We start from the raw sequence: 25,085 nt of genomic DNA, 5'->3' as shown, positions 1-25,085 counted from the left end.
CAGAGCAGTCCCCAGGGGGGCTCCCTGTGGGGAGAGAGTCCTGTCTGCCTGGAGGAGGCCTGTCCTCCCAGCTGACCACCCCTGCAGACCATGGGAGCAAAGATATAAAGAGCATCCATGGGGGAAAGGGGCCAGTGCCAGCCCACAAAGACAAGCTGCTGTACCCCGAAGAGCCAGGACTTCACATGGGCCCTTGGAAAGCACCCACATAGCACCCTGTCCAGCAGGGCCTGGGCTGCCGGGGGCTGAGGGACAGAGGACAGGAGATGAGTCCTGCCCTCAAGGGATCCTCGAGAAAAGGGCAGCCAGCAGGGAGCCCTGCGTGGCTGGCCTACTGGTGGTTCCAGCCCCAAGGCCCCTCAGCCTGCTCAAGTCCCCAGGGCAGCCAGGGGGATGGGCCACCACCAGGCTGCCAGAGCTCAATGCGGGGAGGGGGCTGTGCCACTGTGAGAAGTGCCCAATGGTTAGTGTGCAGTGAGACTTCCTGAATCTTCCGCTGCCTCAGCCTTCCTGCAGCCAGGCCCCCTTGGGGCAGAGGTGGGCTCGTTACAGGGAAAGATAAGCCCACTCAGGCCTCCAGAAGGCCTCTGCAGTGTCCCCACCTCATCCCTGGGGAGCGGGGAGTGGCTGAGGGTAGAGAGAATAGGAGCCTGGCCCTAAAGGTTGTCCAGGCAGAGCTCGGAGGGCAGCAGCCTGGCTGTTGGAAGGGGCAGAGCAGAGAGCCCAGCCCCCTGCCCTGCTGTCCCAGCAGGAAGACTTGGGGGTCCCATGGGAGGGACACTGGGGGAGAGAGAGGTGGGCAGGGGGTGCTGCCAGGGCTGGGAGAGGACAGCACCAGCTCCAGGCAGACCAGCCAGTGGCTCTCCGTGGGCGGGCTGCTCTGGGGGTGGTCGTGTGGCCTGGCCCCTCTGGCTTCCTCCACTGCTGCTGACCCTCCAGGGCAAGCTGAGCTGATTGTGGGTTTGTGAAATAAAGATGCCCATTCCTGGTGATACTTACTCTGGGCCCCTCACTTGCCAGCCCCCAGGGGAGTCGTCTGTGCCCACGGGGAGCCAGGCAGTGGCAGTGCAGACCAGTCTAAATCTCAGCTCCGTGTGGACACCAGTGGCATGGCCCTCAGCCACCAGAGCCTCTGCTTTGTCATCTGTCACACGGGGGTGCAGGGCTGACCTGGGGCTTAGGCAGCGGGATGGGGCTTGGACCCTTGCCCTCTGCAGCCATTGTCTCAAGGTCCCAAGGAGTCTCCGGCAGCTGTGATGCCCCGACCCCAGGGCAGTTAGGCCCTGGCTCTTGGCCCGAATCCTGACAGATGCAGATGGACGAAGGCTGGTCCACAGGCCCTGGAGCTGCCCAGGGCTGGCAGGGCTCAGCCAGAGGGTGGGGCTGTGGGAAACCTGGGCTGGGGTGACAGAAGGTGTTGAGTGCTCCAGCCCCATCCGGAGTAGACCCCTCATTTGCCACCTGCTGGAGGGGTGCTGTTCCCACAGCCCAGCAAGGGGCAGGGGTGGCAGGGGGTAGACAGAGGTCACTTTTTGGCTGTGGTGCCTGGGGAGAGCGCTGGGCAGAGGTCAGTGCTCCTGGCTCAGGGCATCCTTGCTGCTCACCGTGGTTGAGGGCAAGCCTCTGCTTGACTTCTAGGCTTCAGTTTCCCAGCTGAGGGGTCAGACCACCCAGGACTCATGGCAAGGTGGGGTGGGGGTGGTGCTCCAGGGTTCCAGGAGGACAGGTCAGGTGGGGTGGGGTGGACGTGGTGCCCTGGGGTTCTAGAAGGAAGGTTCAGGCGGGGCTGCCAGGTGGGGGTGGGGGTGGTTCAGGTCCAGGCTTGTGGCCTGCAAGGGGGGAGAGGAAGCTCTGATGGAGCAGTCAGGGGGACCCCTGGAGGAGGGTGCAGACACCCTGCTGGGGCAGTCAGGGGGGCCCCTGGAGTGGGGTGCAGACACCCTGCTTCCAGGGACTTATGAAAACACAGAGCTGCCCGTAGGGATTCCAACCCCCTGGGGCTGGAGTAGAGCTGGGAAGGCTGTGTTGTTTACGGTGCTCCAGGTGATTTCATGTTCAAAGACCCGGCCCAGCAGCAGCAGTAGCTCACGTGTGAGGGGCAGCTGTCCCCAGGGAAGCAGGTGCTGCCACACTCTCGGCTGTGAGGCCAGGCTGGTACTTCTAAGTCATCTCTTCAGCAAAACACACCCTGGGGACCCAGAGTCCCTTGATACATGTCCTGGAGGCTGCAGGGACTTAGCGAGGGAGCCAGATGAAGGTGCAAAACCCAGGGCTGGAAAAGGGAGCTTCTTCTCCTGGCACCGACAGGAAATGCCTGGTCGGATCTCTCCTACGTGGGTGCCACCTCATTCCTCAGTGACTAGAACACAGGTGGTAAAGACCTAAGTTCTCCCAAATCAATGTACAGGTTTAATCCAAAATCCTGCCCTTTTTTTTTTAATGACCCTAAAACTTGTTTGGAAGGAAAAATGCACAAAGCTGTGGTGGCCAGCCTCTGAGAAGGCTCTGGTGACCTCTGCCTCTCGTTGGTCGTCCCGTGTGTTGTCCCCTCCCACATCGTGGCAATAAGATACGGCCGAGGCCATGGATGTTAGTCCACTCGGTTATAAAAGACACTGAGGTGTCCAGCTTCGTCACTGTCTTTGTCTCTCGGGGAAGCCGCTGCCAAGTGGTCAGGCGTCCTAGGGAGGGGCTCACGTGGGAGGGACTGAAGCCTGAGCCCCCAGCCCCGGTCCAGCTTCCGATGACCACAGTCTGGCAGCCACTCCCTGAACTCCACGAGACCCTGAGCCAGAGCCACAGCTAGCGCATCCCGGGGTCCACGAGCCCCGGAAACCAAACTAGGTAATAAATGCTCGTTGTTTTAAGATACTGAATGTTGTCGTAATTTGTTACGTAGCAAAAGATGACTAATACAACAGACCAGAAAAACTTTCAAAAGGGAGCGATGAAGAAGCGTTTCTTTTCAGATGTGAAAATAGCATGATTACAGAGGAATAGTAAACCCAATAATGTGATCACTCAGACCAACAGATCGGAATAGAGAAAACCAAAAAAACAAAACTTCACACACAGAAGACGTTTCTGTGGGGAAAGAAGGCATTGTCGGTGATGGTGCTGAAGGCAGGGGTAAACTATTAGAAAATACAGATATAGAGATGTATATAGATGACCCAATACCCATAATAAATCCCAGATGGAATAAGAGATACCGAGAACAAGTAAAGCTGAAAAGTGCCAAAAGCGAAGGCGGAGTCCCTGGGGGAGCCCTGGTGGTGCAGTGGTTAAGCACTTGGCTGCTAACCACAGAGTTGGCAGTTTGAATCCACCAGCCATTCCACAGGAGAAAGATGTAGCAGTGTGCTCCTATAGAGATTACAGCCCTGGGAACCCTGTGGGGCAGTCCTATCTGTCCTACACGGTCGCTGTGAGTTGGAATCGACTCGATGGCAACAGGTTTGGTTATTTATTTTATATTTTTTTAAGTATTAATTTATTCTTATATTTGTTTTATTCATACTTTATTTTATATTCATAATTATGTTAATTTTATTTATTTATAGCTATATTCATTTTTCTTTACTATTTATTTGTTTTTAGTACTGTGTATTTTTATTTTTGAATTTATTTTAATTTTTAGTTATTTTCATGTTTATATTTATAGTCATACTTTTATATAAAAGTATGTATCATTATATTTCGAGCCCTGATGGCACAGTGGTTAAGCTTTTGGCAGCTAACCAAAAGATCCGCAGTTCGAATCCACCAGCTGCTCCTTGGAAACCCTATGGAGCAGTTCTACTCTGTGCTGTAGGGTTGCTATGAGTTGGAATCAACTCAACGTCAGTGGGTTTGGTTTTTGGTTTATAGTTGTATTTAAGGAGCCCTGGTGGCACGGTGGTTAAGTGCTCTGCTGCTAACCAAAAGGTCAGCAGTTCAAATCCAGCATCTGCTCCTCCGGAGAAAGACTTGGCAGCCTGCTTCCGTAAAGATTGTAGCCTTGGAAACCCTATTGTTGTTGCTGTTAGGTGCCATCGAGTCAGTTCCGACTCACAGCGACCCTATGCACAACAGAACGAAACACTGCCCGGTTCTGAAACATCCTTACAATCGTTGTCATGCTTGAGCTCACTGTTGCAGCCACTGTGTCAATCCACCTCGTTGAGGGTCTTCCTCTTTTCCACTGACCCTGTACTCTGCCAAGCATGATGTCCTCCAGGGACTGATCCCTCCTGACAACATGTTCAAAGTATGTAAGACACGGTCTCGCCATCCTTCTAAGGAGCATTCTGGTTGCACTTCTTCCAAGATAGATTTGTTCATTCTTTTTGGCAGTCCATGGTATATTCAATATTCTTCACCAACGCCACAATCCAAAGGCATCAATTCTTCTTCGGTCTTCCTTATAATGTGATTGAAAATGCCATGGCTTGGGTCAGGTGCACCTTAGTCTTCAAGGTGACATCTTTGCTTTTCAGCACTTTAAAGAAGTCCTTTGCGGCAGATTTACCCAATGCAACACGTCTTTTGATTTCTTGACTGCTGCTTCCATGGCTGTTGATTGTGGATCCAAGTAAAATGAAATCCTTGACAACTTCAGTCTTTTCTCCATTTATCATGATGTTGCTCACTGGCCCAGTTGTGAGGATTTTTGTTTTCTTCATGTTGAGGTGTAATCCATACTGAAGGCTGTGGTCTTTGATCTTCATTAGTTAAGTGCTTCAAGTCCTCTTCACTTTCAGCAAGCAAGGTTGTGTCATCTGTACAACGCAGGTTGTTAATGAGTCTTCCTACAATCTTGATGCCCCGTTCTTCTTCATATAGTCCAGCTTCTCAGATTATTTGCTCAGCATACAGATTGAATAGGCCTGGTGAAAGGATACAACCCTGATGCACACATGTCTGTCAGTTCGTCATACTGTGGGAGCCTGTGTGTTGCTGTGATGCTGGAAGCTATGCCACCAGTATTCAGATACCAGCAGGGTCACCCATGGAGGACAGGTTTCAGCTAAGCTTCCAGACTAAGATAGACCAGGAAGAAGGGCCCAGCGGTCTACTTCTGAAAAGCATTACCCAGTGAAAACCTTATGAATAGCAGTGGAAACCTTATAGGGCAGTAGTTGTACTCTGTCCTACAGAGTCGCTGTGCATTGGGTTTGGTTTTGGTTTTGGTTTGGAGCCCCTGGGTGGTACAACCTTTACGTGCTTGACTGCTAACCGAAAGTTTGGCAGTTGGAGTCTACCCAGAGGTGCCTCGGGAGAAAATCCTGGCAATCTACTTCCAAAAGGTCACAGCCATTGAAAACCCTGTGAAGCTGTTCTACTCTGACACACATGGGGTCATCATGAATCTGTCGACTCAATGACAAATGGTTTGGTTTATTTTTTTGTTTTTTTGGAGAAAGTAGGTGTTTACACGTCGCACCCTCTGGCATGTGCAACCAGAGTTTCAAATACAGTCCCACGTTTTAACTTGGACAGTTTACATTCTGATCTATTCTGGGGAAATGAACACAGCAGTGACACCGTATTAGTTATAATGGTCCCACATGGAAAACAACCCGAATGTCCGTTAATAGAAGATTTCTAAATTGTTCTACAGTGATGAAACTTAAGACCATGTTTTCAAAGACTGTAATGACATCAGAAAGTGCTCATGACAGAATACCAAGTGATAAAACACTGCACAAAAGCAGAGACTCAGTTTAATTCTAATGCTGGGAATGTCAAGAGGCTGGGAGGGAAGACTTCGGTTGGGCTACCGTGATTATCTTACTGGTGGAATTTTCTGCTTTTGTTTATCCAGGTTTTCCAAATTCTCCACAATGAACATGAGTTGTTTGTTTTTTACCAGGATAAAATAAGCAGGGTATTTTTAAAAACGATACCACTCAGCAGCAATCTGGTGACGAGGCTTCACGCTGAGCCCCTGGTGTTGAGTTTCCCAGACTGACCTGTCATTTGAGGTGCCGGATCTCCAATTCCGATTCCCGACTCCACGGGGCCTCCACTCCTGGCACAGCTCTGCTCCCTCAGGGAGCCAGATCCCTGTGACAGCAGCCTGTCATCAGAATCCCCTGTCCTCAATTCCTCCTGCCTCGGCCAGGAATGCATTAACCCTTTGCGTTCTGTCTGCAAACAGGGGAACTATGGGCAAGCTCAACGCCTCCATCCACTCTCTAATGTCCTCCCTATGATGGTCCTGGACACCAAACCAGGGGAAAGGTCCTGGGACTACCTGGGCCTGGGCTGGGCTGGGCTGGGGCTGGGGCTGGGGCTGGGGCTGGGCTGGGCTGAGCTGGGCTGGGGTGAACTGGGCTGGGCTGGGACTGGGCTGAGCTGGGCTGAGCTGGGCTGGGGTGAATTGGGCTGGGCTAGGCTGGGCTGCTGTGAACTGGGCTGGGGTGAACTGGGCTGGGCTGGGACTGGGCTGGGCTGGGCTGGGCTGGGAGTGGGCTGAGCTGGGCTTGGCTGGGACTGGGCTGGGCTGGGCTGGGCTGGGCTGGGACTGAGCTGGGCTGGGCTTGGCTGGGACTGGGCTGGGCTGGGCTGGGCTGGGCTGAGCTGAGGGGAGGCTGATCTGCTCTGGGCTGGGACTGGACTGGGCTGGGCTGGGCTGAGCTGGGCTGAGGGGAGGCTGATCTGCTCTGGGCTGGGACTGGACTGGGCTGGGCTGAGCTGGGCTGGGCTGGGCTGGGCTGGGCTGGACTGGGACTGGGCTGGGCAGATGCTGATCTGCTCTGGGGCTGGATAGGGAAGCACGGAATCTAGAAAGCCAAGAGTGAGCTGAGTATGGAACCACTTTGGAAACTTGTAATTAGCAAAAGAATCGTTGTCATAATTAGTTTAATGACTGCCTCCTCAACTAGATTGCAAACGTCATGAGGACTGGGATTGGGGCTTCCTTGCTCACACCCATTTCCCCTGCAGGTAGCAGGGCCAGCAGCTGATGTCCAGGTGTCATCTGTTCCCAGGCTCTGGCTGTCACGACACCCTAAGGCCCTTGAAAAATTGCTGACCCCATGAGGACAGTCACCCTGGAGCCACATGGGCCTCTCTGGTCTGTGAGATCGTCAAGCCAACCCCCAGTCAGACTGACCTCTCCAAGCCCTTCCTGAGCCCAGCACACCGGAACATGCTGTCATTAGTACATAGGGCCCACGATGAAAGGAAGGAGGGACTGACAGCTAGAGGCACCTCCCAGCCACCCCAAGCTGAGGCTGAGAGCTCCCCTCTTGTACTCCAGAAGCCCCTCAGCCTGGAAGCTACACTCTGCTCCACCATTGTGTAAGAAATGTCTGCGGAGCCCCGCAGCCCTCTGGGTGCAACCCCCAACTTCCATCAAGGTCTACGGTTTCAGAGCCCAGCGCGGGAGCCAACTGCCGTTATCCATGCCCTGTGAGGGGACCTGGAGCTGCTTCTGTGCATTTTTAAATGACCGTTTTTGTCAGCTGTCTTTGCACCCAGGGCAGTCCTGAGGCCAAGCTGGGGGGAGGGCCTTCAGGCCCCACGACCCTGCCACCAGCTGGTGGGACACCTAGGGATGTCTCCTTACCCCATCTTCTGCCCCCAAAGACATCGCAGCACCACTACTGACCCCACATTCTGAGAGACTTGATGGATCAACCTGCATTAATTTGTAATAATGACTTTTTCCCACTTAATGAAAGGCCAAGGGCCACACAGGGGCCTTCGATAGCGACAGGCCGGTGCCCATGGATACTCTGGTGTCCAGCCCTGAGCTTTGGCCCCCACAGGCTTTCCTGAGCCTCGGCCTGGTCTCCACTTCCCAGAGGAGGAAACCAAGGCTCACAGGCCACCAGCTGGGGAAGTACCTGGCCCCCCCAGCCTCACAGGATGGGGTTCAGGACAAGACGATCAGCTCTTCCTTACCCTGGTGCCTCCTGTTGTCCGTCCTGGCCGCAGGTCACGCCAGGGCCCTGGGAAGCTTTCAGAGCTGAGAGTCACAGCACTCTCCCGGACCGGCCCACACCTCCCACCCTCCCCTGCAGCAGGCAGAGGCTAAAAATACCCCCTTGCCCCACGTGGCCACCCAGCTCAGCCCTCTCCTTGCTCCTGCCGCTCCCTGCCGCCTGGGCAGTCCTGTTCTGGGCCTAGGTCCTCAGCAGCAGCGTCCAGGGCTGACTGAGAGGTAGGGTCAGGGGCCATGGAGGGGAGGTGGGAACGCGGGCAGGGAGCAGGGGGCTGGGTCAGGGCTGAAGGCTTGTGACTGGATAGTCCCCAGGGCTCCAGACATGGCAGCAGTGGGGGCTCTGGGGAGAGACACCCACACACAGCCAAGCCAGGCCCCTTGGGGTGTGGTGGGAACTCAGTGGGTAACTTCCATCCATGAGTAGGGGACCTGGGTATCCTGGCCATAGAGGTGGGCAGGTGGGAGGCTGGCCATGCCAGATGGTCGCTGGCCAGAGCTGGGGTAAAGCCCTTTGCTGTCTTGCCCAGTGGCCCTCCTCGGTCCTGTCCTGCCTAGCTCCCAGTTCTCCCATTGCCCCACGCCCCACGCCCAATTCAGGGACCACAGGGTGATGGCCGTCAGCAGACACCTGTGAGCAGGGGCAGGTTCACCAACAAGCAAGTACACACAGGCTTGCATTAAGCAAGGTACCCACCAGCTGACTCCTGTTTACTTGCTAATCTGTAGGGCACAATTTCTCTTGGATTTCATCACATCAGGTGAAATTATGCCCTACAGATTAGTAAGTAAGCACAAGGAAGCCCATGCTTACCCTGCTTATTGGGTAATCCACCCCTGTCTGCGAGGCTCCAACACCCCCACCTGTGCTGGGGGCTGCAGGCTGGCCCGAGGCCCTGCGGAATGTGGCTGGCCGCCCCCGCCTGCCCGCTGGCCCCTGTCATTGCAGCAGCTGGCCACAGTGCACACAGCAATGGCTGGAATGCGAGGCCCGTGGGGTGGCCAGGGAGAGTCCCCCTCGCCCACGTTGGCTCCGGAGGAAGGCAGAGCCGCCTTTCCGGGCCAGAGCTCAACCCGCCCTGGATGCAGTGGTCAGTATGGACACACCGCCAGGGGCACGGACCTGGGTGCATCTCTGCTTTGGGGCAGTAGGTAGGTGGGAGGCGGAGAGGCCTCATGCTTTCACTGCTGGCAAGCTCCTGCTGTCCCTTGCCACAGGCATTCGCAGCTGACTCGTCCCCTTTCCGGGCCTCTGTCCCTGGGATCTGCTCATTCCCCCAGGCCTGAGTCCCCTCGGCGGCTCCTTCCCTTCAAGCTCCATGAGCCGCCCCCTGGTGGACGGATGCTGCTCTGCTGTGGGGCTTTTGGTGGTGTGGATGATACAGGCTTCCTACAGACTGTTTTCCTTTTGGGTGGTTTTCTTAGAACAAAATAATCACAATAAATAAATAACCAAACCAGTTGCCATCAAGTCGGCTTGGACTCATGGCAACTCTCTGCTCCGTGGGCTTTCAATGGCGGGTTTTTAGGCAGTAGTTTGCCAGGCCTTTCTTCTGAGGCACCTCTGGGTGAACTCACACTCCAGCTTCCGAGCCCTTCAGATGGCAGCTAAGTGCATTAATCATGGGCACCACCCAGGAACTCCATGATCAATGGACACAATTAAGTAAACTCAGAAATGGATATGAGCATTGCGACGTGATTTGAAATTACCCTCCAGAAACTTCCTCAGGCTGGGTTTGTCTTTAGTGGTCTGCATTCAACAACGTGGAATATGGAGTTCAGAGCATGGGCCCCCGAGCCTGGTTCTGAGTTCAAATCCCACCACTTCCTAGCTGCGTAACCTTGGGTGCTTTGTGCCTCAGTCTCCCCACCTGTGAAAGGGATGATTACAGCACCCGCCTCACAAGGAGTGCTGTGAGGATTGATCGAGGTCATGTGTGGGCAGTGCGATGAGGATGACTACTCAGCCCCTCTCACATCTGCCGAGGAGCAAAGCAGGGACTACCCAAGGTCACCTGGCAAGGCCACAGCAGGTGGAGGCTCCGTGCATCCCAGACAATGAGCACCAATGGGGCAGGACACCTCTCAAACAGCCTGATGCCCTCCCATCAATGTCGGGTCTGGGAGCAAAGGAGCCACGGGGAGCCCCATGTTTGGGCAGGCTATTATGAGTTGCTCAGAGCTGCTGGGGAGAAGGTTGGGGGTCTCTTACTGGCCCCATGCACCCTGAACACCTGGTTCAGGATAGGTCTACTGCCTTCTGAGCCTTACTCTTTGCACTGTGAAATGGGAACTGCACAGGTCCCTAGGTCGAAGGTGCGCCTGACCTGAGCCATGAATTTTCAATCTCTTCATATGCTGGACAATGGATGAGGAAGAGCGAAGAAGAGTTGACGCCTTGGAATCGTGGTATTGGCAAAGAGTATTGAATACGGACTGCCAAAAGGACGAACAAATCTGTCTTGAAAGAAGTACAGCCAGAAAGCTCCTTAGAAGCGAGAATGGGGAGACTTTATCTCATGTATTTAGGACATGTTATCAGGAGGGATCAGTCCCTGGAGAAGGACATCATGCTTGGTAAAGTAGAGGGTTGGTGAAAATGAGGAAGAGCCCCAACGAGATGGATTGACACAGTTGGCTGCAACAATGGGCTCAAGCACAGCACTGATTGTGAGGATGGTTTAGGACCAGGCAACATTTCATTCTGTTGTACACAGGGTCTCTATGAGTCAGAGCCGACTCAACAACACCTAACAACGACAACTACTTGTTAGGGAGGGTCAGAGGGTCAAGTAAGCGAGAGGGAGGTGAGGCACTTTGCACATCCTTGGTGCTCAGGTGGTGCTTATCGAGGGATGGAAAGGATGGAGGGACAGACAGTTGGGCGGACAGTGACTCAGCACATGAGATAGTGCACCCCTTGCTGACATGGCCCCCTTCTCTCCCCAGGAGCTCAGTGGGGCACCCGCCCTTCTTCCGTGAACAGGTGGGTCACAGAGGCGTAGGTGCTGGCACCATGGTGTGCAACGTGGATGACCTGGACTTCCACCTGCCCTCACACGCCCAGGACATGCTGGACGGCCTGCAGCGCCTGCGCTCACAGCCCAAGCTGGCCGACGTCACGCTGCTGGTGGGCGGCCAGGAGCTGCCTTGCCACCGTGGCCTCCTGGCGCTGAGCAGCCCCTACTTCCACGCCATGTTTGCGGGCGACTTCGCCGAGAGCTTCTCCGCGCGCGTGGAGCTGCTGGACTTGGAGCCGGCCGTGGTGGCACAGCTGGTGGACTTTGTGTACACAGGCCGGCTGACCATCACGCAGGGCAATGTGGAGGCGCTGACGCGCACTGCCGCGCGCCTCCACTTCCCCGCCGTGCAGAAGGTCTGCGGCCGCTACCTGCAGCAGCAGCTGGATGCTGCCAACTGCCTGGGCATCTGTGAGTTCGGGGAGCAGCAGGGCCTGCTGGGCGTGGCTGCCAAGGCCTGGGCCTTCCTGCGGGAAAACTTCGAGGCTGTGGCACGAGAGGACGAGTTTCTGCAGCTGCCCCAAGAGCGGCTGGCCGCCTGCCTGGCCAGCGACCTGCTGCAGGTGCAGCCAGAACAGAGCCGGCTGGAGGCCCTTCTGCGCTGGGTGCGTCACGACCCGCAGGCCCGGGCCCCCCACCTGCCTGAGCTGCTCGGCCTGGTGCACCTGGACGCCCTGCCGCAGCCCTGCTTGCAGCAGCTGCTGGCCTCGGAGCCGCTGCTCCAGGCATCTGAGGCCTGCCAGGCGGCTGTGTCCCGGGGCCACAGCGTGGTGAGTGAGTGCGGGCAGCTCCCACCCTGGGGAGCAGAGAGAAGAGCCCTGCGAGTGTCCTAAAACCCGTTGTCATCAAGTTGATTTCGACTCATGGCGACCCCAGGTGTTACAGGGTAGAGCCACTCCGTACGGTTTTCTTGGATATCATTTTATTTTTTTTAAAACAAAGCATCCGGGGGCCATGGCTTTGGGGTTCCTCCAGTCCCAGTCAAACCATTAAGTCTGGCCTGTTTATGTGAATCTGAGTTCCGCTCCACACTTTTCTCCTGCTCCGTCAGGGACTCTCTGTTGTGTTCCCTGTCAGGGTGGTCATTGGTGGTAGCCGGGTACCGTCTAGCTCTTCTGGTCTCAGGCTGATGGAGTCTCTGGTTTATGTGGCCCTTTTGTCTCTTGGGCTAATGTTTTCCTTGTATCTTTGGTGTTCTTCATTCTTCTTTGCTCCAAGTGGGTCGGGACCAATTGATGCATCCTAGTTGGCCACTTGCGAGATTTTAAGACCCCAGATGCCACGCACCAAAATGGGATGGAGAAATTTTCTTAATAAACTTTGTTCTGCCAGTTGACCTAAATGTCCCATGAAACCATGGTCTCCAGACCCCAGCCCCACCCACTCCATCCCTCGAGGTGTTTGGTTGTGTTCAGGAAACGTCTTAGCGTTTGCTTTAGTCCGTTTGTGCTGACTTCCCTGTGTTGGCTGTAATCTTTATGGAGGCAGTTTGCCAGGCCTTTCTTCCATTGCACCATTGAGTGGGTTTAAACTACCAACCTTTAGCTTAGCAGTTGTGCAAAACATCTGCAGCTCCTAGGGACTGACTGGTGTCCTGGGTTGCTATAGCAAAAGACCACAAGGTAGTTGACTTCAAAGAGCAGGATGTATTGTCTCACAGCTCTGGAAATGATGTTTCGGACTTCAGTAGGCAGGGCTGTGCACTCTCAGTGGGTGGGGCCGTTACTCTAGTGGGCGAGGCTGTGAGTTCTCAGTGGGTGAGGCTGTGAGCTCTCAGTGGGCGGGGCCATGCACTCTCAGTGGGCAGGGCCATGCTCTCTGTGGACTCTAGGGGAAGACCTTCCCCTGTCTCTTTCAGCCTCTGTAGCCCCAGGCGTTTCTTGATGTTCCTGATTTGTGGAGGGATCCTCACAGGGCATCTTCCTCCTGTGTGTCTCCCTGTCTGTGACTGTTGTTCCCTTTCATAAAACACCGCTCAGAGGGGGATAGAGTTAGGATCCACCCAACTCCAGCATGGCCTCGTTAACTGACAGCCAAAGAGTAGCCCTAACCCTAACGGGACCACATTCACCAGTACAGGAGCTAGACCTCAACATAGCTTTTGGGGGGCCCAACTCAATCCATAACAGGAAACCCTGGAGACTCCACCTGCATAGTGGAGGAGAGGAAGGACTGAGCACCCCCAAGGTGCCCCCTAGCCTTGCAACTCTATCTGCCTTGGGCTAACCACTCCCTATGAGGGCACTACCACTCACCCCTCAAACGCAGGCATGCCCATGTGTGCCAGGCCCTGGGTGTGAGGGACAGAGGGACCTAGAAGTGATAAGACCAACCTCTGTCCTGAAGGAGCTACTGCTGAGTGGAACCACCCTTGCAAACAGGGCTCAGGCCAGCACTGGGGTCGGGGTTGGCAAGGGGAGGGGGACAGCCTCAGAAGGCTTGAGGGAGGCAGCATTTGAGCTGGGTGTTGAGGAGCGGGGCAGGAGAAAAAGGAGGGACCCATTCAGAAAATGCCACCTCCTGTCCTGGTGGCGTAGAGGAGCCCTGGTGGTGCAGTGGCTGAGAGCTTGGGTGCTGACCAAGCAGTTCAAATCCACCAGCCATTCCTTGGAAACTCTATGGGGCAGTTCTACTCTGTCCTATAGGGTCACTATGAGTCAGAATCAACTCAAAGGCAACAAGTTCTCTGGTGACAGGTGTGGAGGCCGGACCAGCATGGCAGCGGCCACCATCTACCTCCCAGGAATGCAGTTCAAGCATTTTCGGGACCAATTTCCTTTGTGCTGGCAGCGGGTCTGGATGAAGCGTCAGCGGAGTGTGGCTGAGAGGAGTGGTCAGCTGCTGGCCCCCTGCCCCAGGGCCCAAGTCTGAGGACAAAGATGTTGTTGAGGTGGATGGTTCTCAGGCCAGGTAGGGTGGGGTGCGCAATGGGCAAATAACTAACGTTGACCCCTGTCAGGCCTTGACCTCAGGGCTGGAGCCAGCTCTGGGGGCCCAGTAGGCCTAGTGGTGGGCAGTCCAGGCAGAGAAGGGTGGGGGTCCCAGGGCCCAAGGAGCTCTGGGCAGTGGCTTCACATGAACCAGCCACCCCAGTGGCTACCACTGGCCGCCCATCCTAGTGTGGTTTGCTCGGACACCAAGGAGCAGGGACTCTTGGGGGAAGGAGGGTCTGAGGAATCGGGACAGGTCAGTTTCAACTGTGGGTGCAGGTATACCTCTGAAAGGCGTGTGGCGACTGCTTTGAGGGGAGGAGTTTCTCTCTCAGAGTGTACCGGGGCCAGTGGCCATCTCTCCACTGGGCTCAGAATGTGCTGCCATCATCAGCTCCATGACACACATGTATGCACATGTGTATACACACACATGCACACACATGCACACTTGTGCACATGTACACCCACACATGCACATGTACATGCACACACGCATGCACACATGCACGTGCACATATATGCACGCGCACACATAAGCACACACGTGCACACATGCATGCACACACGCACACATACATGCACACACATGTGCACACACGCATGTGCACACGTGGACACACAATGTGCACTGCACACATGCACATACATGCACCCATGTGTGCTCACATATACACACAGGTGGAGGCCCACCCCACCCTACCCATGTGTATGTGACCCAGAGGAATGACCGTGGGCCCACAGCTGCCCCCCAAACATCCAGGAGGCCTGCCCAGTGCCCCGGAGCCCCTCTGACCCCAGCCCTCCTGGCCCGACAGGCACTGGTGCTCCCGCAGAAGCTGGAGGAGGTCCTGGTGGTGGTGGGCGGGCGGGCGCTGGAGGAAGATGAGGAGGCTGGTGAGGACCCTGATCCCCGCCCTGGGAACTTCGCCTTCTACAACACCAAGGCCAGTGAGTAGCCCCCTGGGATGCCCAGCACCCGCCCCCCCCCCCCGCACTGGAGCTGCTGGGCTCTGCTTGCAGGTGGAGCAAGGAGGAGGGGAGCTTTCTCCCTCTTCCTACAGCCAGAGTCCCACCTTGGGTCTTTTTTGGCCCCAGGGCCCGTGTAAAGGGTCCACCCACTGCTGCCCAGAGTATACCTTGTGGGAGGGTGGTCATGGGTGGGGTGGGCAGCCTGGTGGCTTCTTCTTCTTCGTGACCCTGCCCTATGGCTTCACGGGACCACAGCCCCACGGGAGAACAGAGGGTTAAGAAGGTGCAGGGGCTTCACCCTAGAAGGGGTGAGAGCTCAGGTTTAGGGTCACCCCAAGTGGGGTTCCAATTCTGGCCCTTGAGCAGGTCATGTCACCTCCCGGGGCCCCAGCTGCCTCATCTGTGAAATGGGGTATCTGGGGCCCCCTCACTGGTTGAGGTGCAGAGGCAGGGGCCGAGGCCAGGCAGCAGGGCTCTGGGGGGATTGGCTTTGCTGGCCTGAGGGAAGTTCTTGGAAGGCACCTATGAGGCTGCTGGGGTTCTGGGCCACCAGGCAGGTCGCCAGCCACCCCCATCCTGTCAGCGGCTGGCGGCTGCCCCGGTTAGGGGCTGACTTAGGGGCTGACGAGAGGGGATTTGGGGCTGACGTCAGAAGACAAGGTCTCCTGGCTGCACCGGGGAGCAGCTGTCCCACAGATCAGGCGGGGAGGGAGCGGCTGACAGGCAGAGGATGGTGGCTGCTGGGCAGTCCATCCTGGGGTGACACAGATATGAGTCAGGGGGACGCTCTGTCCTGCTCACGGTGCCAGCTTCACCGCGGTGCAGCCGGGCAGGCTCCCAGCGAGGCCCGGAACTCGGCCTATCCCGAAAACTGTTGTAAACAGCAAAGAGCCAAGTCCTCCTGGGGGAGCATACCCCAGGCCTCACATACCTTCTGGAACCTTCCACTTATAGGGCTTTAACCTTCTCACATTTACTGTCTGATTTTGTTTTTTTTTCACAGCATTCCTCACCTCTTGCCTCAGTTTACTCCGTGTAGCTCCATGAAGGCAGGTCTGCCTTGGTCCCTAATGACGATAGCAATAATAATCCTGGCAGTTACCGTGTGTGTCAGGTGCATCAGCTCAAGTAGCCCCCACACCACCCTGAAGGGTGAGATCACCCCCTTCTACAGACAGGGAAACTGAGGCTGAGCTTGTCCTAGGCCACACAGCTGGTACAGGATTTGAATCTGCATTGCCTGCTGCAAGGCCCATGTCTGACCCTACACGCCCCTGGCTGCCCAGAAACAGAGAAGCTCAGGATGCCTGTATGAGTCAGGAAAGGAAAGAAGGAAGGAAGGAGGGAGGGAGAAATGAAAGGAGGAAGGAAGGAAGGAGGGAGGGAGAAAATGAAAGGAGGGAGGGAGGGAGGAAGGAAGAAAGGAAAGGAAGAGGAAGGAAGGAAAGGAGGAGGGATGGAGGAGAGAGAGAGGAAGGGAGGGAGTGAGAAAGGAAGGAGGGAGGAGGGAGAGAGGAAGGGAAGGAGGAAGGAGAGAGGGAGGGTAGAAGGAAGGGAGCAGATAGGGAGAGAGAGGAAGTAGAAAGGGAGGAGGGAGGGAGGAAGGAGGGAGAGAGGAAGGAGAGTGGGAGGGAGGGAGGAAAGAAGAGAGAAGGAAGGAAAGAAAGAGGAAGGAAGAAAGGAAAGGAGGGAAGAAGGATGTTGTGTAGTCACTCACTAGTGGCACCTGCAGACGGGGCTGTGAGCCAGCTTCCCCATCTGTGACGTGGATCCTGATGCCGGGCTGAATGGTCCGTGTGGGGTCAGCAGGTCAGCTACAGAGTCAGAGTGAGACCTTGGCCTCTGGAGCCTGGGCTGCTGCTCTATACATTTGGGTACCATTAGTGTCCAGTTGGATGTCAGGTTCCAGGGGGCGTTGTGGAGAGGCAGGGGCTGCGGTGAACACCAGACTGGCCTCTGGCCTCACCTGGGGTCCCTGGCGAATCCCTCTCCTCCACAGCTGGCTGCGTCACACTCAGCGAGGGGGACATTACCACCTGTCTTAGTCATCTAGTGTTGCTATAGCCAAAATACCACAAGTGGATGGCTCTAACAGACAGAAATTTATTCTCTCAGTCTGGGAGGCTAAAAATTCAAATTCAGGGTGCCAGGTCCAGGGGAAGGTTTTCTCTCTCTGTCAGCACTGGGGGAGGAGGGTCCTTGTCATCAACCTTTCCCTGGTCTAAGAGCTTCTCAGTGCAGGGACCCTGGTTCCAAAGGACACACTTCCCTCCTGGTTCTTCATTCTTGGTAGTAGGAGGTTCCTCTCCCCTCTGCTGGCTTCTCTTTTATATCTCAAAAGAGATTGACTCAAAACACAACCTAATCCTGTAGATTGCATCCTGCCTCGTTAACATAACTGCCTCTAATCTTGCCTCATTAACATCATACAGGTTAGAATTTATAACACGTAGGATAATCACATCAGGTCACAAAATGGAGAACAACCACACAATACTGGAATCCTGGCCTAGGGGACTGACACACATTTTGGGGGCACACAAGTCAATCCCTAACACTGCCCCACTGCAGGAAGAGGCTTGTGGGCTTCCAAGAAGGCCGGAGCCCGGTGGGAGCCCATCACCCTCACAGCCCTCTCCTCCCCGCAGAGCAGTGGATGGCACTTCCTGACTTCCCCGACTACCGTAAGTGGGGCTTCTCGATGGCGGCACTGAACAACGACATCTACGTCACAGGTGGGCAGCCGCTGCCCTGCAGAGCCCGGTCAGGGGAAGCCACCTCTCCCAGAATTTTCCATTCTCATGAAAATGAGAATGTTTGAAGTCACGGACCACACGGGTGTGTCAGACTGTCCCGTGTGCACTGCTTGACATAGAACCCAGGGAGGGTCGACCCATCGTGCTCCCACCCCCAGGGGCTCCCCAGAAGGACCCGCTGACCAGGGCAAAAGGGGGTGCAATTTGCTGGAGCTCCTTGTGAGATCTGGCTGGGGAAAGCTTCCACTAATGGAATGCTAGAAACCACTGACCTTGCCCCCTTGTTTGTGGGGCCCGCGGGGAGCAGGCCAAGGTCATGCAGCAAGGCCGCACCCTCGAGAGCAAGGATCCCATCGTGGACATCTCTGCTTCCCATGGTCTCACCCTAGCCCAGCGCTTGGCAGCCCAGAGTGCATCCCAAATCACGGCCTGAAGGTCCCTGAATGGTGCAAATGGTGTGTGCTCGGCCAGTAAAACCGAGGCAGAAAGGCCTGGTGATCTGCTGCCATTAAAATTACAGTCAGCAAGACCCTATGGAGCAGTTCTACTTTGTCGCATGAGTCTCTTAAGTCACAAAACAATGACAAAATCAACAATGAAATCATAGCCTGGTGTGGGATATCCAGCTCCCGCTGGCCGGAGATCCCATGCTTGTGAGGGCCCCAGGTGGGCTGGTGGGTACACATAGCAGCTGGTGGACACCAAGGGGACAGAACCTCTCCCACAGGTGGCTCTAGGGGCACGAAGACAGACACCTGGTCAACCACACAGGCCTGGTGCTTCCCACTGAAGGAGGTGGCCTGGAGGCCCGTGGCACCCATGCTGAAGGCCCGCACCAACCACGCCAGTGCCGCGCTCAACGGGGAGATCTATGCCATCGGTGGTGAGCCCTCCCCAGCCTCCCTGGGCTGCCCTTGGCAGGTCATGCAGCCACTTACCCTGCCCAGCCTGGGGGCGGGGGTCTCTCCTCCTGCAGTGACAGCCCCGTCTTGCCCTCATGGGCATGCACTCCGGTGGGAAAACCAGCCCGATACCTGGGCTTTGCCACCTGCTCCTGAGCTACCCACAGAGCTGCCCTGGGGTGATGCTGACGCTCTGGCCAAGGTCCCGACAGAGAAAACAGTGCATCCCCAAAAGGTGGCATCGGGACCTGGCCTCACACTGCCAGCTGTGCCCAGCCCACTGCCAGCTGTGCCCAGCCCACTGCCAGCTGTGCCCAGCCCACTTGCCCAGAACCTCAGCCACACTGAGCAGGTCTCCTCCTGGGGAGGCCCGGGGCACGGGGACTCCCCATGGGCCCCTTTGCTGTCACCTTCCTCTTCGCCCCTCCAAGCCTGAGGATGAGGTCCCTGCCTTATTCCCCCACCAGCACCCCAACACTTACAACAGGAGCTGCCCCAGGAGCACAGACCCAGCAGTTGGATGTTGCGCAGACCGGGGGAATGCATATGATCGAGAGAGCTCCCAATCCCAACGTTTCCCTCCTAGGGGTAACCAGCTGACCCTGCAGCCACCCCTCATCGCCCCATCTGGGCCCTTGTTCTCAGTGGGTGCATGTCCAGGGCCTCCCCTGAGCTAAGAGCACCTCGGGATCCCCAAGTTCTCCCAGAGGCCGAGGCCTGGGCCCAGGGGGAGGCAGGGTGTCCCCATAGCAAGACAGATCCCCGTTGTCACCTCCAGACCCCATGGGGGGGCAGCAGCAGGGTGGGAGGAGCCCAGGAGGGAACCGGGGATGTGACACTCGGTGGTTTATGACAAAGGTCCAGGTGGAGGCCTGAGCCTGCAGCCCCTTCCATCTCCTGGAATCCCTTCTCTCCTCCCCTCCTGAGGGTCAGGGGGCCCTCGGGCTTTCTGCAGGCTACACTCCCCACCCCCCACTTTCCTGGAGCCTCCCCTGTCCCCAGCTGGCTGCAGCCCTGTCCCTGTCTCGCAGGTACTACTCTGGACGTTGTGGAGGTGGAGAGCTATGACCCTTACACCAACAGCTGGACGCCCATCAGCCCAGCCCTCAAGTATGTCAGCAACTTCTCAGCTGCAGGGTGCCAGGGCCGGCTTTACCTGGTAGGGTCCAGCGCCTGCAAGTACAACGCCCTGGCCCTGCAGTGCTACAACCCAGTCACAGGTGCTCGGGGCTGGTGGGGGCACTGGGGGAGGGAGGGGACAAGAGACCTCCCTGCAACGCTACAACCCGGTCACAGGTGGTTGGGGGTGGGGGGGCACTGGGGGTACAGGGGAGAGCAGGGCCTACCAGACCCTCCCTGCAGGGCACAGCTCTATCAGAGGTGTATGGGGCTGCAGGACGAGCAGACACCTGGGGCAGGGGAGCCAGAAGCCCCCTCTGCAGTGCCAGAACCCTGGGGGACCTGGAGGACCTGGGGGGCCAGATGACAGGAGGACAGGCAGCCATGGCCACATGAGAGGTGGAGGGGCCAGTGGAAGACAGCAGGGGGCTGAAGGGTCAGGGGTCGAGAGGGTCCCCTCCATAGAACACAGCCCGTCACCACTTAGCTAGGCATCCCAGCCTAGAGGTACGGAGTGGCTGGGGGGACCTAGGGCCCCTTGCCTGTCCTGTCCAGGCCTCAGCACAAACCAACGACAAAAACAAAATCAACAATGGATGGAAGGCATTATGCTGAGTGAAATTAGCCAGCTGCAAAAGGACAAATATTGTATAAGACCACTATTATAAGAACTCGAGAAATGGTTTAAACAGAGAATATTCCTTGATTGTTACGAGGGGAAGGAGGGAGGGAGGGAGTAGGGTATTTGCTAATTAGGTAGTAGGTAAGAACTACTTTAGGTGAAGGGAAAGATAACACACAATACAGGAGAGGTCAGCACAACTGGACTAAACCAAAATCAAAGAAGTTTCCTGAATAAACTGAATGCTTTGAAGGCCAGTGTATCAGGGGCGGGGGTTTGGGGACCACGGTTTTAGGGGACATCTAAGTCAACTGGCATAATAAAATCTATTAAGAAAACATTCTGCATCCCACTTTGGAGAGAGGTATCTGGAGTCTTAAATGCTAGCAAGCGGCCATCTAAGATGCATGAATTGGTCTCAACCCACCTGGAGCAAAGGAGAATGAAGAACACCAAAGACACTAGGTAATTATGAGCCCAAGAGACAGAAAGGGCCACATAAACCAGAGACTACACCAGCCTGAGAACAGAAGAACTAGATGGTGCCCGGCTACCACAGATGACTTCCCTGACAGGGAACACAACAAAGAACCCCTGAGGGAGCAGGAGAGCAGTGGGATGCAGACCCCAAATTCTCATAAAAAGACCAGACTTAATGGTCTGACTGAGACTGAGAATGACCCCAGAGGTCATGGTCCCCAGACCTTCTGTAAGCCCAAGAAAGGAACCATACCCAAAGCTAACTCTTCAGACAGGGATTGGACTGGACTATGGGATAGACAACGATACTGGTGAAGAATGAGCTTCTTGGATCCAGTAGACACATGAGACTACGCTGGCATCTCCTGTCTGAAGGGGAGATGAGAGGGTAGAGTGGGTCAGAAGCTGGCCAAATGGACACGAAAAGAAATAGAGGTGGGAAGGAGTGTACTGTCTCATTAAGGGGAGAGCAGTTAGGAGTACATAGCAAGGTGTTTATAAATTTTTGTATGAGAGTCCAACTTGATTTGTAAACTTTCACTTAAAACACAGTAAAAATTAAAAAAAAAAAAAAAATCAACAACAGGACTGGGGCAGGGTGTCCAGGCAAGGTAGCTAGGAAACCTGGGTCCTGAAAGGCACCTGGCCACCTCCTCTGCCTGTAACTGGCCTCATGGCTGGCTCTGGACTTGGGCTAGTCTTGCCCTTGCTGGCAAGGTGGTCTTCCTGGCCAGGGTCTTACCTTGTTCTGTCCTCTGGACCCACCTCGAAACATGGGTAGAAGGAGCTATGAGCAGACGTGTGCCAAGTGCCCATGAGACCCCAGGGTCCAAGCAGGGCCCACTTGGTCCCTGAGCCAGAGGGAGGCAGCTAAGGTGGAGGCCTCAGGCTCAGAGTCAACCCCAGTCAAGGTGGGGCAAATGGGGGGCCAGGCCAAGTCCTCCAAGCCCCCTGAAGCCCTCTCCCTGGGACAACACTCCGAGGGACATCTGTACCCAATCAGCCTCTCACCTGTCAGCAGCCCTCCACCTTCCAGAGAAAGCAGGTGAGATGGAGGCTCCGGGAGTCAGTCCTGTGGGACCCTCACAACCGCACACAGGCAAGGAGACTGAGGGTCAGAGGGGTGCCGGCCCGAGGTCACTCAGAGGACAGTTTTTCCATGCCTGGTGTCTCCCAATCTTTGCTTGGAGGAGACCCCCAGGGCAGTTGAGGTGGGTGAGGGCCTCCCCAGTGCCGCACCCCTAGAGTCTCTGTATCCCCACAGATGTGTGGAGCGTGATCGCCTCGCCCTTCCTCCCCAAGTACCTGTCCTCCCCCCGCTGCGCAGCACTGCAGGGCACTCTCTACCTCATTGGGGACAACACCAAGAAGGTCTATGTGTATGACCCTGGGGCCAACCTGTGGCAGAAGGTAGGCCTTGTTTGCAGGGAGCAGGGTCACCCTCCCTTGCCCCCTGGTGGTGAGGCCCACCAATCAGGGGCACCCATCGGGGATTCCAAATGCCCCGGGAGCAGACTGGGGACTGCCGGGGGCCCCGGAGGTTTGTGCGTAGCTGGGGGGGGGGCGGGGGCGGCAGTGAAGGTGAGGTGGGAACAAAGCAGTGCAGGGTCAGGGCCTCTGGGAGGATGGGAAGGGTAGACGGGTGGAGGAGCACTCTTATCCCACGCACCCCATCTTCCCTGAGGGGTGACCAGCAGGAGCAGAGCCAGCTCCACCTGCAGGGGGGTGCAACAGGACAGCCATGGACTCACAGGGCTGCGGCCACGTCCTGCTGTGGACAGGGACTGGCTCTGGAGGTAGTCAGGCGAGGGGACCCCTGTGTGGAGCGTCCCCCAGCCCGCAGCACCATATCAGGCAGGGAAAGGGAGGTGGCATCTCTGGAGATGGACCCCGGACCCCGGACACCAGCCCTGAGCCTCCCCGATTTCCTCTTGGAGCAGCTTCCCTGGAGGAGGGTTGGCACCAGGTGCCCCCAGGACAGGCCTCAGCACCAAGCAGGGCTCACTGGGCCTGGCCCACCTGCTCCCAGGAGGTGACACCCCATCCTGCAGCCACACCAGGGGGACACCTGGGCTCTGCACCCTGCTGCCCACAGCTGTCCCTAGCGTCAGCGCTCAGCTGGCCCATTACCATGGTGAAGCAGGTGCAGGCTGGGTCCTGCCAGCGGTGCTTTCTTCCTGGGCCATGGCAGCCATCCCCTAGGCCAGCACCCCTGCTCCTGGCCAGAGCCACAGCAGAGAAGGTGCTACTGTGCCCGCTCTGGGCCTGGGTGCTATTCCCCCTGTACTTGTCTTCATGTGGAGGTCCATCCTGGTGCTCCCCTCTGGCCCACCCAGACTCTTCCAGAAGGCCCATGTTCCCCTCCAGCCTCACCCCACAACCCTTCTCCAGGGCACTCCTGAGGACATGGCCAAGCAATGGGTGCAAGGGCCGATGAGGGCCCCTGGGGTGGGCAGTGCACAGGCCTTTCTGTGTGTCTGTGGGGCAGAGCCACTTCTGTCTTCTCTGAGAGCAGCCATGAGGCCGAAGACCCTGGGAGGCCACTCCAGGCTCAAGGCTCAACGCTCCCACGCCCCACTCCCCAACTTCAGAGATGGGCAAATGTGGGCCTGGGGCCCCAGAGCTAGCCTGCAAGATGCTGATTGGGGAACAGAGCAGTTGGGTTCCGCTTTAGGGACAGACTGAAGGGCTCCTGTGTTGGGGTAGGGATGTGGAGCTGCAGGGAGGCGGGGTGAGCTCTGCCCGTGGGCACCGACTGCCCCACCCCCCACTGCCTGCTGACCCTGACCCCCATCCAGGGGCACCAGTCACCCTGGCCCCTTACTGCCCACCGGCCCTGATAACCACATCCCTCGCTGCTCATTGGCCCTGATGCCCCCATACCTCGCTGCCCACTGGCCCTGACCTCCCATCCCTCACTGCCCACTGGCCCTGACCCCCACTCCTCCCACTGCCTGCTGGCCCTCACCCCCCATCCTTCACTGCCTGCTGGCCCTAACTCTCCATCCCTCACTGCCCATTGGCCCTGACCCCCCCATCCCTTGCTGCCAGCTGGTCCTGATCCCCCATCCCTCACTACCCACTGGCCCTGACCCCCACCCCGCCCGCAGGTGCAGTCCCTGCACAGCCTGCATGAGAACGGTGCGCTGGTACCCCTGGGGGATGCTCTCTACGTGACGGGCGGCCGCTGGCAGGGCATGGACGGCGACTACCATGTGGAGATGGAGGCCTATGACCGCACGCGCGATGTCTGGACCCGCCACGGCGCCCTGCCCCGCCTCTGGCTCTACCATAGCGCCTCGGCGGTCTTCCTGGATGTGGCTCAGTGGACCCAGCCCTTCGGTGGTGCCCTGGAGCACTAGTGAAGGGGCTCCAGGCTGTAGGGTTCTCAAGCAGCTGCTCCCCACCAGAGGAGGGGCCGCCAAGGCCCCCACCCTGAATGGCCCCTTTCTTTTTTGCTGGTTTGTTCCCTTGGAGCTATGTGTCCCCCAGGGGCTCAGTTGGGCTCTGGCCCCCAGAGTAACCACGGGTCAGCTCGGAGAATGCAGCTTGGTCCTGAAGGTGCCACACCAAGCTGTACAACAGGTGCATGCACGAAGTCTGGGTGTCTGCCCACTGTGAGACACAGCCCTCCTGCCCTCAGGGTCCTAGGCTGAAGAAAGCAGGGTCAGGTAGGAAAGTGTGCTCTGAGGGCTAGCTGTCCCCAGCTCAGTCCCACCAGGACCTCCAGAGGAGCTGCACAATGACACGGAGGGGCCCGGGATGCTGAGGCCACGGGGGTCAGCAGGTCAGGAAGGGCCTGGGTGGGCAGCACTAGGCCTGGATACACCATATGGCCTCGGCCCCTGCCTCCCCTCTAGGGGCTCGGACTCCCCATCTACCGCACTAGGGCCCAGCTGGGGGCTTTCAGCTGGCCCTCCCAGCCCCCTGTGTTGGCGCTGGGCTCCTGTGTCACCCCTAGGAGGGCAGCAGACACAGAGGCACTAGGAAGGAGGTGGGGGGAGGTCTGGGACATGCGGCCTCTGCCTGGGTGTGGGGCGGGGCTGAACTGGGGACAGGGCCATCAAGGGTGGTGATGGGGACGGGTGTTCCTGGGCCAGTAGCTTCCCCGTTTCTTGAAGAGGTTGGCTTCTCAGCAAAGATCCTTCATCTGGAAGGAATCGCCCCAGCAGCTGAGGCCCACCGGGAATTCTAGGGGCCTATAGGATCCTCCCACCGCACTGGCATGGATCCCAGGGGCTCAGGCAGCCCCAGAGCCCGAGCCGTGACTGAGGTTCAATGCAGAGCTGGCTTAGCACCCCCTCTTTCCTTCTTAGTGAGCTGAGCAATAAAGGACCCCCACTGGGTGCCA

General features: G+C 57.0%; 1 protein-coding gene across 1 annotated transcript; it reads left to right on the top strand.

Annotated features, from left to right (window-relative positions):
- The first annotated feature begins 10,949 nt into the window (after nt 1-10,949).
- Nucleotides 10,950-24,096, top strand: KLHL30 (kelch like family member 30). The gene is made up of 7 exons (XM_064287383.1): nt 10,950-11,723; nt 14,702-14,834; nt 17,504-17,590; nt 18,339-18,494; nt 19,545-19,733; nt 21,999-22,144; nt 23,845-24,096. The coding sequence occupies exons 1-7, from the start codon at nt 10,950-10,952 to the stop codon at nt 24,094-24,096; spliced, it is 1,737 nt and encodes a 578-aa protein (XP_064143453.1).
- Nucleotides 24,097-25,085: the final 989 nt, after the last annotated feature.

This window comes from Loxodonta africana, chromosome 6, assembly GCF_030014295.1.
Source record: "Loxodonta africana isolate mLoxAfr1 chromosome 6, mLoxAfr1.hap2, whole genome shotgun sequence".
NCBI lineage: Eukaryota > Metazoa > Chordata > Mammalia > Proboscidea > Elephantidae > Loxodonta > Loxodonta africana.
This window is presented reverse-complemented; position numbering and strand designations above follow the sequence as displayed.